Source organism: Ambystoma mexicanum, chromosome 7q (assembly GCF_040938575.1).
Source record: "Ambystoma mexicanum isolate Mex_15411 chromosome 7q, UKY_AmexF1_1, whole genome shotgun sequence".
In the NCBI taxonomy this organism is placed as follows: domain Eukaryota; kingdom Metazoa; phylum Chordata; class Amphibia; order Caudata; family Ambystomatidae; genus Ambystoma; species Ambystoma mexicanum.
Window position 1 is genome coordinate 1,025,323,816 of NC_090941.1, and position 13,553 is coordinate 1,025,337,368.

General features: G+C 44.5%; 1 protein-coding gene across 1 annotated transcript in view; it reads left to right on the top strand.

Annotated features, from left to right (window-relative positions):
* LAMTOR1 (late endosomal/lysosomal adaptor, MAPK and MTOR activator 1) overlaps positions 1 to 13,553 on the top strand; it is a 474,636-nt gene that overhangs the window by 275,422 nt on the left and 185,661 nt on the right. Inside the window, exon 3 of the mRNA XM_069640301.1 lies at positions 6,203 to 6,280. Coding sequence (XP_069496402.1) covers positions 6,203 to 6,280 — 78 coding nt within the window. The remainder of the gene's footprint in view (positions 1 to 6,202; positions 6,281 to 13,553) is intronic.

Genomic DNA, 13,553 nt, shown 5'->3' on the forward strand with positions numbered 1-13,553 from the left:
GGTGAACAAGATGAACAGAGAGTCGATGACACTCGTCCTAGTTGCTCCCATGTGGGCAAGACAACCGTGGTTCCCACACCTACGCAGGATGGCGGCGTGCGAGCCCATCAAACTTCCAGCCTGGTACAACCTACTGTCCCAGCACCAAGGTCAAACAGTGCACCAGCAACCCAACTCAATGAACTTGGCAGCATGGCTCCTGAGGTCATAGTTTGGACATCTCAATTTGCCACAGAGGTGTATGGACATCCTAAAGAAATCTAGTAAACCAAACACAAGGCACTGTTACTTTGACAAGTGGAAGAGGTTTGTTATCTGGTGCCAGAGTAGACAAATCAACCCGATTGATTGCACTCCTTCCACTATTGTTACATAAATGCTCCACCTGCTAGATGCAGGATTGGTTTTTAACTCACTGAAAGTACACCTGGCAGCCCTGTCGGCTTACACCACTTCCCATAGCAAGGTTTCGTGGTGGAAAGTACCAGTAGTTAAAGCCTTCATGGAAGGAGTAAAGAGACTTCACCCTCCTATTTCAAACCCACCAGCAGGGTGGGACCTTAATGTGGTGCTAGCCAAGCTCATGGGCCCCCCTTTCGAACCCATGCATAAAAGCAGTCTCAAACACCTGACTTATAAAACGGCCTTCTTAGTAGCTATTACTTCTATAAGAAGGGTCAGTGAAATTCAGGCTCTGCCAGTGCAGGATCCCTTCTTTACTGTCCATAAAGACAAACTGGTTTCACGCACACATCCTAGGTTCTCACCTAAATTTATATCAAAATTCCATGTAAACCAGTCCATCGAGCTTCCGGCTTTCTTCCAGGACCCGCAAAGCTCGGCTGAGGTGAAACTACACACCCTAGATGTGCGTAGGGCGGTCCTCTACTATGTAAATAAAACCAGACCGCTAAGAAAAACAGATCAACTGTTTGTCTCCGTAGCTACAGGCAGAGAGGGGGATCGCGTCTCTAAAGGTGCCACTCCCGAAGTGGATTATTAACTGTATCCAGCTGTGTTACTCACTCTCTGAAAGAACTCTGCCTTTCACGCCAAGAGCCCACTCTACTAGAGGCATTGGGGCCACTCTGGCTTTCATTGAAAATGTACCCCTTGACACCATTTGCAAAGCAGCTACTTGGAGCTCTATTCACACTTTTACTCGCCATTACTGCATTGACACCCATTCCAAGGCAGATAAGTGGTTCTAAGACACTTATTTGCTCATGACCCTTCTCACATTCCACCTCCTCCTCCTTCAGGTACTGCTCGCTAATCTATGCACAGCATGTGATTTAAGCAGATTCCACAAGCCTCAGAAGGGATACATTACTCACCGTAATCGTATTTCTGATGCTTGTATCTGCTTAGATTCACATGCGACCCACCCTGCCTCCCCTCTGAGAGAAGGCGCATGATTGCTTGTAGTCTTACCTTTCTGTCTATCTGCTTGGATTATCTGTACTCGCGCTACTCCTCATGCTACCTCATGTCAGAAAAAATGCAATCTGAGGATCCTAGACGCGTAAGGGATCTTGGGTACAGTGGACGTCACACTAGGGATAGTATTACTGGCACGCCCTGTGTCGACTCCCATTTTCGAATTTCGAAAAACAAACTGTAATACTCCGCAGCTTCCACTAGATGTCGGCCTATGCACAACATGTGAATCTAAGCAGATACAAGCATCAGAAATACGATTACGGTGAGTAATGTATCATATATATATTAAGAAGAAATTTGTTAAAGGGACGTTATGGTTCGAAGTAAAACCGAAAAACCCTTGAAATTTGCCATTTATGGTAAGCTAAGCAGCCATAACTCGCGCCACCACTGTGCACTGCTAACATTAACACCCAGGACATCAAAGATGACATCAGAAATGCCATTGATGACATCACTGATGACATCACATGTACATTTACTTTGAATGAAAACTCTGTAGAAGGTATTTTTATTATAATGTTGACCAAAAAGTGTCAAGGATCATTGGAATGAATATGAAGTGCTAATTAGTGCATTAAGCAATGCATTGATATATGTAGCGTTCTATGCAGTATACTAAGGTACTCATGTAGAAACATAGGCATTGTGTGCAGCATACATGATGGAGGTGCAATATTCATAAACTTGCCATGTTGAACAGTGTAACTTGCCATGTTGAACTGTTTTCTTATTAGAGTTTTGGCTACTGTGAAACATGTGATAAGTAGGTAATGAAAACCACTTACTACATAATGGCATTATTATAGACAAAACATAAAGACATCAAATACAAATATGAGTATATACACGAAAATTGAAGTAAGGAAAAAACGGCGGTAGTAGCAGTAAGTGTTCATAACCTAAACTGATTATCTTTATGCAGAGAAATGATTGCTCTGTTTCAAAGGTGCTACTTACCCTATGCATATGTATTGCATGATTTGACTGGACCCTAAGGGAATTACTGTAAGAACATACTTGAAGGATAAGTCTACAAATATAGTACCTTTTTTATATTTTTAATTCCTGACTGTTACTGATGAAAAACATGTGGCCTAGAAATGTTAGTAAAGGAAAAATGGGGGAGCCAGACATGTGATGTCATCAATGACATTTCTGATGTCATCTTTGATGTTGTGGGTGTTAGTGTTAGCAGTGCACAGTGGTGGCGCGAGTTATGGTTGCTTAGCTTACCATAACTGGCGAATTTCAAGGGTTTTTCAGTTTTTCTTCGCACCATAACGTCCCGTTAATGTTTTTTTTTTACTGAATTTCATAGTTTTTTGTAGCGCTACTTAATCATAACATCCCTTTAACAAAGTTTTTTTGCTAAAGTTGATCGGTTTGTAGTAGTAGCACGTAACCATAATGTAAAGTAACATCTGACTTCATTGCATACCTTGCGGAGAATGCCACATGACCATATGCTGGCGCACAGCACTGTGACATGCACGAGAATCTGTACACACTTAACAATAAGATGTATGCCTCGTGGACAGTGTGGGAATACATTTTTTACTGATGTAGGAACCTTCCACCTTCAACATTTCCCTTGCACAGCTCGATTACTTATTCATAGTCAGCCATTAATAATATAGTACACAGTACATACTTTTAGCAAAAGTACTAGTTACTGAAAACGACAGGAGCTAAGGGCATCCCTCTTACCCAAGAAACAGCACCACAGCTTAATGAAGGAGCATGAGAAACACTGCCACTACCTTACAAGTAACAAACGCACAACATTTTTCCCCGTCCACCTAACCCCCATATTACTCTTTGGTGCCTCTTTCCTCATTTCCGTTCGTAAATTTCCTTATTAGCTGTTCTTTAAAAAAAAATCCATCTGTAAACAAAGTAAATGTTTCTGTAAATGTTTCTGTAAGTACCACCTTTCACAGTGTAAAAATATATATTTTTTTAAAAGTCACATACACTCCATCTAATTTATATTTCTCAGTAAAGGACATAGACACAAGAAGATTTGCCATTAACAATCTAGATTTGCAAAGCAGTAAGGTGTGCTACTAAAAAAGTGTTTCGCGTTATAATTCGAGATGCCTGTGGCGTCCTGTATTACAAAAAAAAATCCTTTTCCAAGATGGCCACCATAGAAAGGGAAGGCGGTTGTTCCATACATGGCCCCTCTTTGCTTTCCATGGCAGCCTGCAAAAAGCAAAAATACGTGCCGTGACGCAGAACCTGAAAATGAACACACAGTGACGTACAATGTAGCACATTACATTTTGAAATAATTGCTTTGTAAAAGAAAACATTAACATTTTAGATTTTGTAAAGTACTTTTATTTCACAATAAACTGTTCGACACCATCTGACTATTCCCATTTTCAATCAAATATTAACTTTGTTTCGTGGGTTGCCTTTGAAAATGTTAATCGTGATGCACACGTTGTTCATTTCGCATACGCCAAGACTTTGTTTTCGATAAAGCAACTGCTTCGGCTGCACAGTGATTTCCAAGACGTCGGCATGAACATCGGCCTACACCACCATATGTTATGTTACTCCTAATGGCCACTCCAGCGTATGGACAAATGGGTCCGGGCCTGTCGTCCCACAAAACCTTAACGGTTAGGCAGCCGGTCACGAGTATGTGCATCTGGTGTGGAAAGAAACCATCACTTGGCATTTGGAATCCATGGCAATCACAGTACGGCAGAATGTAGCTGTTCGGAAAACGTAACAGAAAATGCGTATCAATACCCAACCTTCATCATACAATTTCAAAAAAGACAAAAATAACGTGGAAACTGCTACACAAATCGATGTGGTCATACATGACATATTAAAGAAATAATAGTGGTGAACATGGATGAACCTACTGATCGTCTACAAACGGCGAGGAAAAAAAAGGCCAACTACCCAGAAAGATAGTACCTCAGTTACAATGCCATATTGTTGTTGTGGTAATAAAAAATGTAAACTCGTACCGGTGTAGAGTCATCAAAAATAAACTTAGACGATATTTACCGTCTCCATTGTCTTCGTTAAACCCAGACAGCAATGTGCGTGCACCAAAGAATTTTCTTAAACTGATATTACATGAGTCTTACAAACGTTTTCAATACGCAACCTTATCAAATGGTATTTTTTCCAAACTTTCACTCCCTGCATTCTTACGGAATTTTCCCTCTGGCTCAAGGTCAGAAAACAATTGACCGTTATGGGTTCAGTCCCATGCGTGGGCCTACTGAGCTCGCAACCAAAAAATCAAACCAAGTGACCTTCACTCAGAGTGAAAATACATTCTGATTTTGCAACAACATATCTGAATGCATGCATGAGAACTGGTACTCCCATACACTTGCAGACCCGCTATTTCCATCAAACCGTGCAGGTGGCTGCCTCAGATTTCAAACTCTAGGACGCCAGTCTGTCTGCAATATTATTTTAAATACATTATAACACAGATGCAGTAATCCTTCGCCTGTACTTAGTGGACACTATATGGAGCAGCATCTTCCAATTTACCGTATGACTTTGGTGACAATAAACCCCACTTTTTGACTTCCTGCTGCCACACCCCATCCCAGCCTCATTAATCCTCACCTTCTGAAACAGTATTTCCTAAAGTTAACAAGTGCAATGGTGTATTGTTTTATGTGTTAGCAGTGATGTTCGTGTACACCAAGACACGCATGAAAGGTGGCGGGCGTAGCGAAAGAATCAGACGCACTTCACGCCGTTCAACATCCAATCAGTGAAGGCGCCACATGTCCGCAGACATGACGCTATGGATTAGCCAATCGGTATCTTGTCCGTGGAGCGAACAGGGAAGTGTCCGCAGAGCGAACATAGATATCACTAATTTTTTGAGACACACTTACACACTTTCTGGTCGTTTTAAAGAAAACTACTGGACGGATTGGCACCAAATTTACAAAAGCACGCCTTTGGGACCAAGCCGCTGCTCCTGCTGCAAATGTGGTGAAAATCCGTCCAGCGGTTTGGGCTGTAGGCGTGCGCAAAGATTTTTCCCCCATTCAGTCTATGGGGAAAAAAAGATGTTTTGGGACCCCCCTTGTAACTCTAGCCCCACAAACCCCCAAACCCCACCGCCAACCCCGGACCAAACCGCATCTAATGGTGCAAAATAATTCACAGTGGGCCATATACTTTTTTTTGCAAGTTTGGTGTGGATTCGTCCAGGGCGAGCGGAGTTATAAGCCGCCCAAAATGTGCTCTTCCTATGGAAACAGCAACTTAACCATAACTACACAGCCACTACTGTGGCTGTGTAATTCTCCCGGGAGTTGTATGTGGGTGTGCTTACGCTGTTCATTGTTAAATCATTTTACAGTGTGTAAAACAAATAACGTACAGTTGAAAGGTGGTCATTTTCAGCAAAGTGAGTTCTGATTCCTGTGCAAGTTTCTCTTGTCGAGGGGTGTGACTGTTTGTGCAGATTGCATATGGATTAGGAAGGTGGGGGTTCACCTACTATACAGTGGCTCATCAGCCTTTAAATATGTCGGCTTAGTAAAATATAAATGTTTTAAAAAACTGGACTTTTTGTTATCCAGTTGTAAAGAAACGAGAGCCACCAGTCTTACCCGTAGTTGCTCTTGGAGTAATGGCAAGGTTATTTTGAGTACCCACATTAATGATATGTATATTGCACTGCGGGCATTGCTTATCACACATGTCAGCTTGTATGAATTAAGGCACTGATCATTTTGTCTGTTTTTGTTCACAGTAATATAATCGATGTTTCAGCTGCTGACTCCCAGGGCATGGAACAGCACGAATATATGGACCGGGCGAGACAGTACAGGTAAGGAAGGGGTGGGTGTCAGCAAAGAAGCCTTCACAGTAGCATGCTTGAGTTGGCCACTGGGTCATTGTCATTTCATCGCAATACAGTACCGACTATATTTCTTATTTTCACAACTCATAATGTGTAGTAGTTGTACCTGAGGGGTGCAAGTGTAGATTGTGATGGAATAAGAGTTGTGTGTTTGATTTCCCACTAATACTAGGTCTGTTTTTTTACATGGGGGGGGGGGGCAGCAGGTACCACCTCTATTTTGTAGGCCACAACCTGGATTGGCTTTGTGTATGTATTTGTAAACCCTCTGCTTTGTCCAAAAGGCCTTCTGGGGGCTGGGGCCAAAATACCTTCAACTCTCTCTCCCTAAATATCTTCCTTCTCGAGCTCTTCGCTCATTCGCCTCCAACTCCCTCAGGGTCAGCCGCTTCTCCAAGCAATGAGTTGGGGGTAGATCTCTCTCTCTGCGGCAGGGGCCTCCCTCTGGAACAGCCTTCCTGCATCCCTGAAACTTGAGGAGAAACATCTCCGGTTCCGGAAGCACCTCAAAACCTTCCTCTTTGCTTCTGCTTTCTCTCCTCCTCTCCCCTGCTAAATTCCTACTGAAACTGCACTGATTCTGCAACTGGGCCACTCTCACCGGTCTCGGTCCTTAGCCCGGCCACTCTCCCCTTGCACTGCCTCCCTGGCAACCCCTGCACTGCGGGACTGTCTCTGTATCCCTACAGCCCCCCTCCCAGCACTTGTCTGCACTTACCTTGCACTTGCCACCAGCTGGCCCTTATTATTGATCTTGTCATTCTTCTACCCCTGTGCTGCACTTTCCCCTCACCCTTTCCTCTTGCACTTTTCCCCTTCCCCTCTACCCCTGCACTTGCGGGATCTGAATGACACCTGGCCTAGTAGGATCGTTGTCTGTCTTCCCTTTGTTCCCCCCTCCCTTGCCTCGTCGCGCCTTGAAACACTTGTGTATAGGCGCGTTACAAATGCCATATATCATATCATATATTGCTGCCACAGAAAACCACATCCCTTTCGTGAAGTTTGGAGGCATTCTGTCTTGTGGTTGGGACATGCAAAAAAGTAACCTACCATGTAGAGACCCCAAGCATGTCCAGCATGTGTTTTGCAAGGACCTGCATGTCCTATGGCAAGATTAACAGGAGCTGACCTCACTGACTGCGCTCAACAACCTACTGAAACATTATTATACCGTGCTAGTAATTTATAAGTGCTTTTTTAATTCAATGATTAATATCAATAGATATGAAAACACATAGGTTTGATCCTCCTAGAAAATTAAACATGTATATGATTATTTTCACAATTAATATGAAGTATGACTTCAATACTGTTGTATATAGGTGTGACAGGGATTACTTCACTGATGAATGTTTAAAGTACATGAGGTACAAAACTTCAATGTGTTTATAATCATATACATGTTTAATTTCCTAGGAGGATCAAACCTCTGTTTTCATATCTATTGATATTAATCACTGAATAAAACAAGTACTTATCAATTACTAGCACGGTGTAATGTTTCAGTAGGTTGTTGAGTGCAGTCAGTGAGGTCAGCTCCTACTAATCTATGCATTTATTATAGGTGATAGATCACGTAACTTACCACACGGCTGCAGCCCTTTCCAAGCATCTTAATTTCATATTTAATATAGACAAGGTTTGCGCACTCCCAGTTTAGGGGATTGTTTCCACAAAAAATGATGTTCTATGGCAATCTGACTAAAATGAATTGACCGCTTTGCGGAAAAATAAACTTCCTTTCTCCTGCTCCTCACTCTGCATATGTAGACACCAAGTATGGTGTTTTCTGTAGGGCACAGTCATCCCTGTATTCTTGTCGTTGTGAAATAGCCCCATGCATGTATTGCCCGCCTAACCACTGTGACTTTTCCTGCAAATATCCTCTCCTCTTTCTTTCCAAGCCACAGATGCGTTCTCTGGCACTTTGTACTTTTAGGTTCTGTTCTAAGGATTTCACGCAGTGAACGGCAGTGCTACACTTATTGTAATGGGACTAAGGTCAACATGGGGTACCATAGACTTATTTACAGCAAGGTCGAATATGCCCAGGCCTAGGGCGGCAGATTACTAGAGGAGCAGCATTTTATTGACACCCCTTTTAGAGTTTCGAAAAACAAACTGTAATACTCTGCAGCTTCCACTAGATGTCGGCCTATGCACAGCAGATACAAGCATCAGAAATACGATTACGGTGAGTAATGTATCCCATATGCTTGATATTTGCAAAAACTTTATTTTTAGGGTGACTTTCCTTTTTTTAAAAAAGGAAATGTGGACCCAAACCCAGCGTGCTTTAGGCATCTAGTGATGCAGTCATACAACTCTCACAGAGTTATATATGACCGATAATATAGCTTTGTTCATTCTTCTCTTCACAAAATGCTCTTTAATTGGTTTTATTGGTGCCACTTCACGTTATCTTTGGAGTTCTTTCTAATCAATACACACATACACAGTTAAGCAATCTTTTTCATATTCCAATACAAGACATGCATTTTTTTAGACTGCTTCCCGTCCGAAAACTAAAGGTTAGAAATGATGGAAAAGGATCCCCATAGCCATAGAAGGGTGGGAAGAAAAACTGTGTGCCAAAGGTACACACTGTTTCACAGCTGTAAAGGGGTCCCATAAAGATATCCATTCTGCCATCTTTACAGAAGCTGCTCAGTGCTAAGCGGGCAAATGGCAGCCCTGCTGGGTTTGTGTCTTTGTTCACATTCTGCTGCACGCTCAGTACTATCAGGAGAACAAACTGCAAAGCATGTCACACAATGCTTAACTATTATGCCTATAAGTAATCTGTAAATTATTTTAAATACAAGGTAGAACTTTTACTGTTGAACAACGACAGCAGGATATCTATACCCACACATCTCAAAATGTTCCTATCTATTGTACCGTCCAACCAACTCTACAGAGTTGATAAACATTGTAAATTACCTTAAACGCAAGGTGGCAAGACCCATAGTCTAAACCACACCCACAAAGGTAATATTGTGCTGGAACGCCCGATCCATTGCTCTGTTTTACTCTTGAGGTTTGGGGTATTTTGAACAATTGCACAAACAGCAATGATGTAAACTCAGTGTACCACTTCATTTATTATAAAAGGTGTCTGCATTGTGCATCTGAAAAATACTGTTGCCTCCCACACATGAATGTTAGGTCCGAAGTGAACATTTCCAAGCATCTTAATTTCATATTTAAGCATGTCATTTAATCAAGTTAGTTATCAAAAAAATTATCGATTTAGAAAGACCGCTCTGTGACCGCCCAGAGCGGTCTTTCTAAAATAAACTGTGATGCCTCTTCCACACACGAGTGCGCACAAGGACTGACTAGCACGTCAGGACCCGGAAGAGCCGTTGCGGGAGAACAGGTAAGTGATGGCGTGTGCGTCTGTGTGTTGCTTGTTTGTGTTTTATGTTTCTGGGACTTCTTGGGTGGGGAGGGAGGCGGCGTCTGTGGAAGGTGGATTTGGGGGTGAACCCCCCCCCCCCTCCTGATTACAAGGACATCTAGCCAGAGAGGGTGGGGGTAGGAGGCAAAGCAATGTCATATTTTTGCTTTTTGCGTGCCGAATAAAATCAGCTGCAAAAGATCAGTCTTTTTGTTAGGCCACCTACAAAAAGCAGAAATATGACATAGAACCGAAGGTCGCCCTTATCCATTATTCCACTGTGATAATGCACAGCCAAAGATTCCAAAAACGTTCTCCAACTGTCTTTGGTCTACTGGGGTGTTTATGCCCAGGCAGAGTTTACAAATTGTGATTTTTGCCATATTTTAATGGCGTTCCACCCCGAGGGATTGGAGGTACATTGGCTGTAGCAAGTAGCTTGCCTCATTTCCATTTTCCCTCCTACTAATTCCAGAGCTGTAACCTTGAAAAGGGGGTTGAGTTATTTTTAGTCAACATTTTTGATAGATGTGCCTGTACCACTTGCCTATATTTCATATGTAAAGTTTACCATTTGACATGACCAGATGTAGAAATGTTATGTTGCCTTAATATTACAGACCAGTCTAGGTGCTTCTCGTAGAGTGACAGCAGGCAATTTGTGAGAGAAATTAGGTATTAGGATTGAAAGCTAAATTCCTCATTCTAACCTACTCAGTGGTGTCCAGTTGGCAGACAGCTTTAGTTCTTAACACTTCCTCTAAAAGATTATTTTCGGACTTACCGAAAGTAGACTATTAGCAGTAAACAATTACCTCTAGTGCACTCATTGTAGAACACATTGCCTTCTCCAAATCTTGAGCAGCAGAGATCTGAAAACACTTTTTCAACTAACATAACATAGAAGATGACAGGCTTGAATTAATAGGGAGGAAGCAATAACTTTCTAATCCCTGCAACCTTAAAAACATCCTTATAATGTTATGGAGCCAAAATGAGGGACACAATGGGAGTGAAGGGATGTAGTTTTGACAACGAAGAGTTTGTTGAAGGGGCGGAATCTGGTGAAAGTGCAGTAAAACTGGGGGCGTGGAGGGAGGGTGCAGACACTTATTTGGGCAGAGGGCAGCAGAATGCCTAAATATGCCACTGCTGGGTATACGGTATGAACGTGTTGGTTTGTTCGGTCAAGTAGAGACTGCCTAACCCAAGCCTCTAAACGTTATGGAGGCATAAGATAGGACACTGTATAGTGGTTTACATACACACAACACCATGTTAGGTGTGTGCGATTTTGAGGGGCACAAAAGCATGCGTTTGATTTTCCTTTTGTCACAAGCAGCAGTGGTCAGTAAAACATGGACCTCACCAGCATGGGGGGAGAAACACCAATAGAGTACGAGGCCCTTCCACTGTGTCGTGACAGGGTGGAAAAATTCCATAAGCATTGGATGGCGGAGACAGGAGATACCCTGCCCGTGGCCAGAGCAGGGCTCCCACAATAAGAGCTTCTTGGAACATTTGTTCACATTCTTGGTAGCGAAGTATAAGGGCAAACAGCTACAGAAGACATTTTGGACCTCTGGCAAATGTTTGAGGACACAGACTACCAAGGGGACGGAGCGCGGGCACGGATGCAGAAAGATGGAAAGTGCTTATGGAAGTAGAGGTGTGGTGCCAGCGGAGCGCAGGGAATCTTATCCCTTCACAGCGTGTCCCACAGAAAGGTACACAAATCCAACCTACATACCCACTGTTATAGGGACCACTTGAGCATCTGTAACACCAGTCTACCACTCCCCCACCCCCATATGCACACCCGCCTGAAGTATCGGCACACACGGGTGTCAAAGAGAGTTAGAAGAAATGTTGGCAGAGTTGCGAGCAGAGCTGAACAGGGTGCTGGTATCAAGAGAAGTGAGGGATGTAAGGGTGTCGGAAAAAGGAACAGAAGACTGGAACTCGGGGGACTTCTTGCTCAGGATGGATAATGACGGAATAAGAAATGTATTTTTCGAGGGGATTGTCTCCTCCGACGTATTCCACATCTATGGCAGGTAATGACCACCGCTGTGCTGCTTGGGAAAATTTTTCGGCGTACACGTCTTGCGTCGACGTTGACACGTTGTCCCTTGAGGGCCTCCGTCGAGGGTCGACGTCACCGGATGTTATATAGGACGCACGGTGCCCGTAGCCTCAGTTCCGTTTTTATCCCGCAAACGTGTTTGCTTTAGAATCTCGGCACGCTCTATTCTTCTCTTCAATAGCAATGTCTTCTTCTACTACCCCGAAGTCGGGCTTTAAAAAATGTCAGGATTGCGGTTCGAAAATGTCCATCACGGACCTGCACGACATCTGCCTCTGGTGCCTCGGCGAAAGCCAACCTACCGATGACTGCCAGCCCCATAAGTTTAAATTCCGCTGGGCTTTCGACCGTCAACTCGAGGGGCTACTCTCTGCATCGGCAAAAGTACAGAGTCTCAGTCTCGGAGTGGTTCCCGCCATTCCTTTGCCTCTTAGAGGCATTCTAGGATGTGCAGTCACCATTCGCCTTCCCCGTCCTCGACAGAGGACGACTCCGCCAGACGGTTGACTTGTTCCATCAAGTCTTCGTCGCCGGCCGAATGGGCTACATTCCGCCAGCAGATGATGATTTTCGAATCGCATTGGAACTGTTCCATCCGCGCCTTTTTGAAAGAAGCCGGCAAGGAATGGGCTCGTTCCACCACTCGTACGCCTTCGGGCTCGCTCAGTTGGCGTGATCGTCGGGAGCCGTAGAAGTCCCGATCAGACAAGGAAGATCGCCGTAGCTGTGCCAGGTCCCGGTCCTCGACGCCATCGAGACCGTCAAAACCTGTGAAGCCTTCGAGGAAGCGTCGACGCCATTAGCGCCGTGTCCGTCGAGGGATGCTCTCGGGGCTCTGCCCTCAAAGAAGTTGTCGCTGCCGATTCCCTGGGCGCCTTTGCCGTTTGTGGAGGATTTGCTGGAGGTGCCCCGGAGGGCTGTGGAAACTCTGAGGAAGGCTCTCAGTAAGTCTGTGAGGCCTGTTTTTGAGCCCTACTCTGTTCCTCCTCCCAGATTGGATTTGTTCCAACCTTTGGGTTATATTTCAGAGGTGGAGGAAGGGTCTGATGGGGAGATGGTTGTGCCTCGTGCTGTCCCTGATGACCTTTTGTCTGGGCAGTCAGATGGAGGAACTCCGTCAGTCCTTGCATGACACCAGTGGTCTTGACACCTCTCCGGAGGTGGAGTTTGGCAGGCCTGAGCCAGGTACACATGCCGAATCCTCCTATAGGCGTCTCATGTCCAGGGTGACTGAATACTTGGGGTGGTCTGCTCCACCTGTTGATTTTGATCAGGATGATCTGACGGACATCCTGGACCAAGGTCCACCCGCTGACCCGGTGTTGCCATTTCACATAGCGTTGCAAAGAAGGGTGGCGGCGGCTTGGACTGCTCCAGAGTCTCCCGGCAGTTGGTAAGTCGCTTCTGAATAAAATAGCGCCCAGCCAGTAGTGACCCCTGCTACTTGTCACCAAACCCTACTCCGGAGAGTTTGGTGGTGCAGGCGGCTATGGCCCCAGCAAAGCAGGCGGTGTATCCTACCATCCCTCCTGATGGGGACGATAAGCGCTTTGATGGTTGGGCGAAGGTGTTTTCTTCTGGTGTATGGAATTGTGCATCTTTGGCGGCTGAACATATTCCCGAAAGGGAGGGTTTTCTAGCCCTCGTGCAAGATGGCAAGGATGCAATGTGTGAATCCGTTCAGTTGGGTCTGGATATGGCAGACTGGGTCAGCCGGTCCATGGCTGCGAGCACCGTGATGTGCAGGT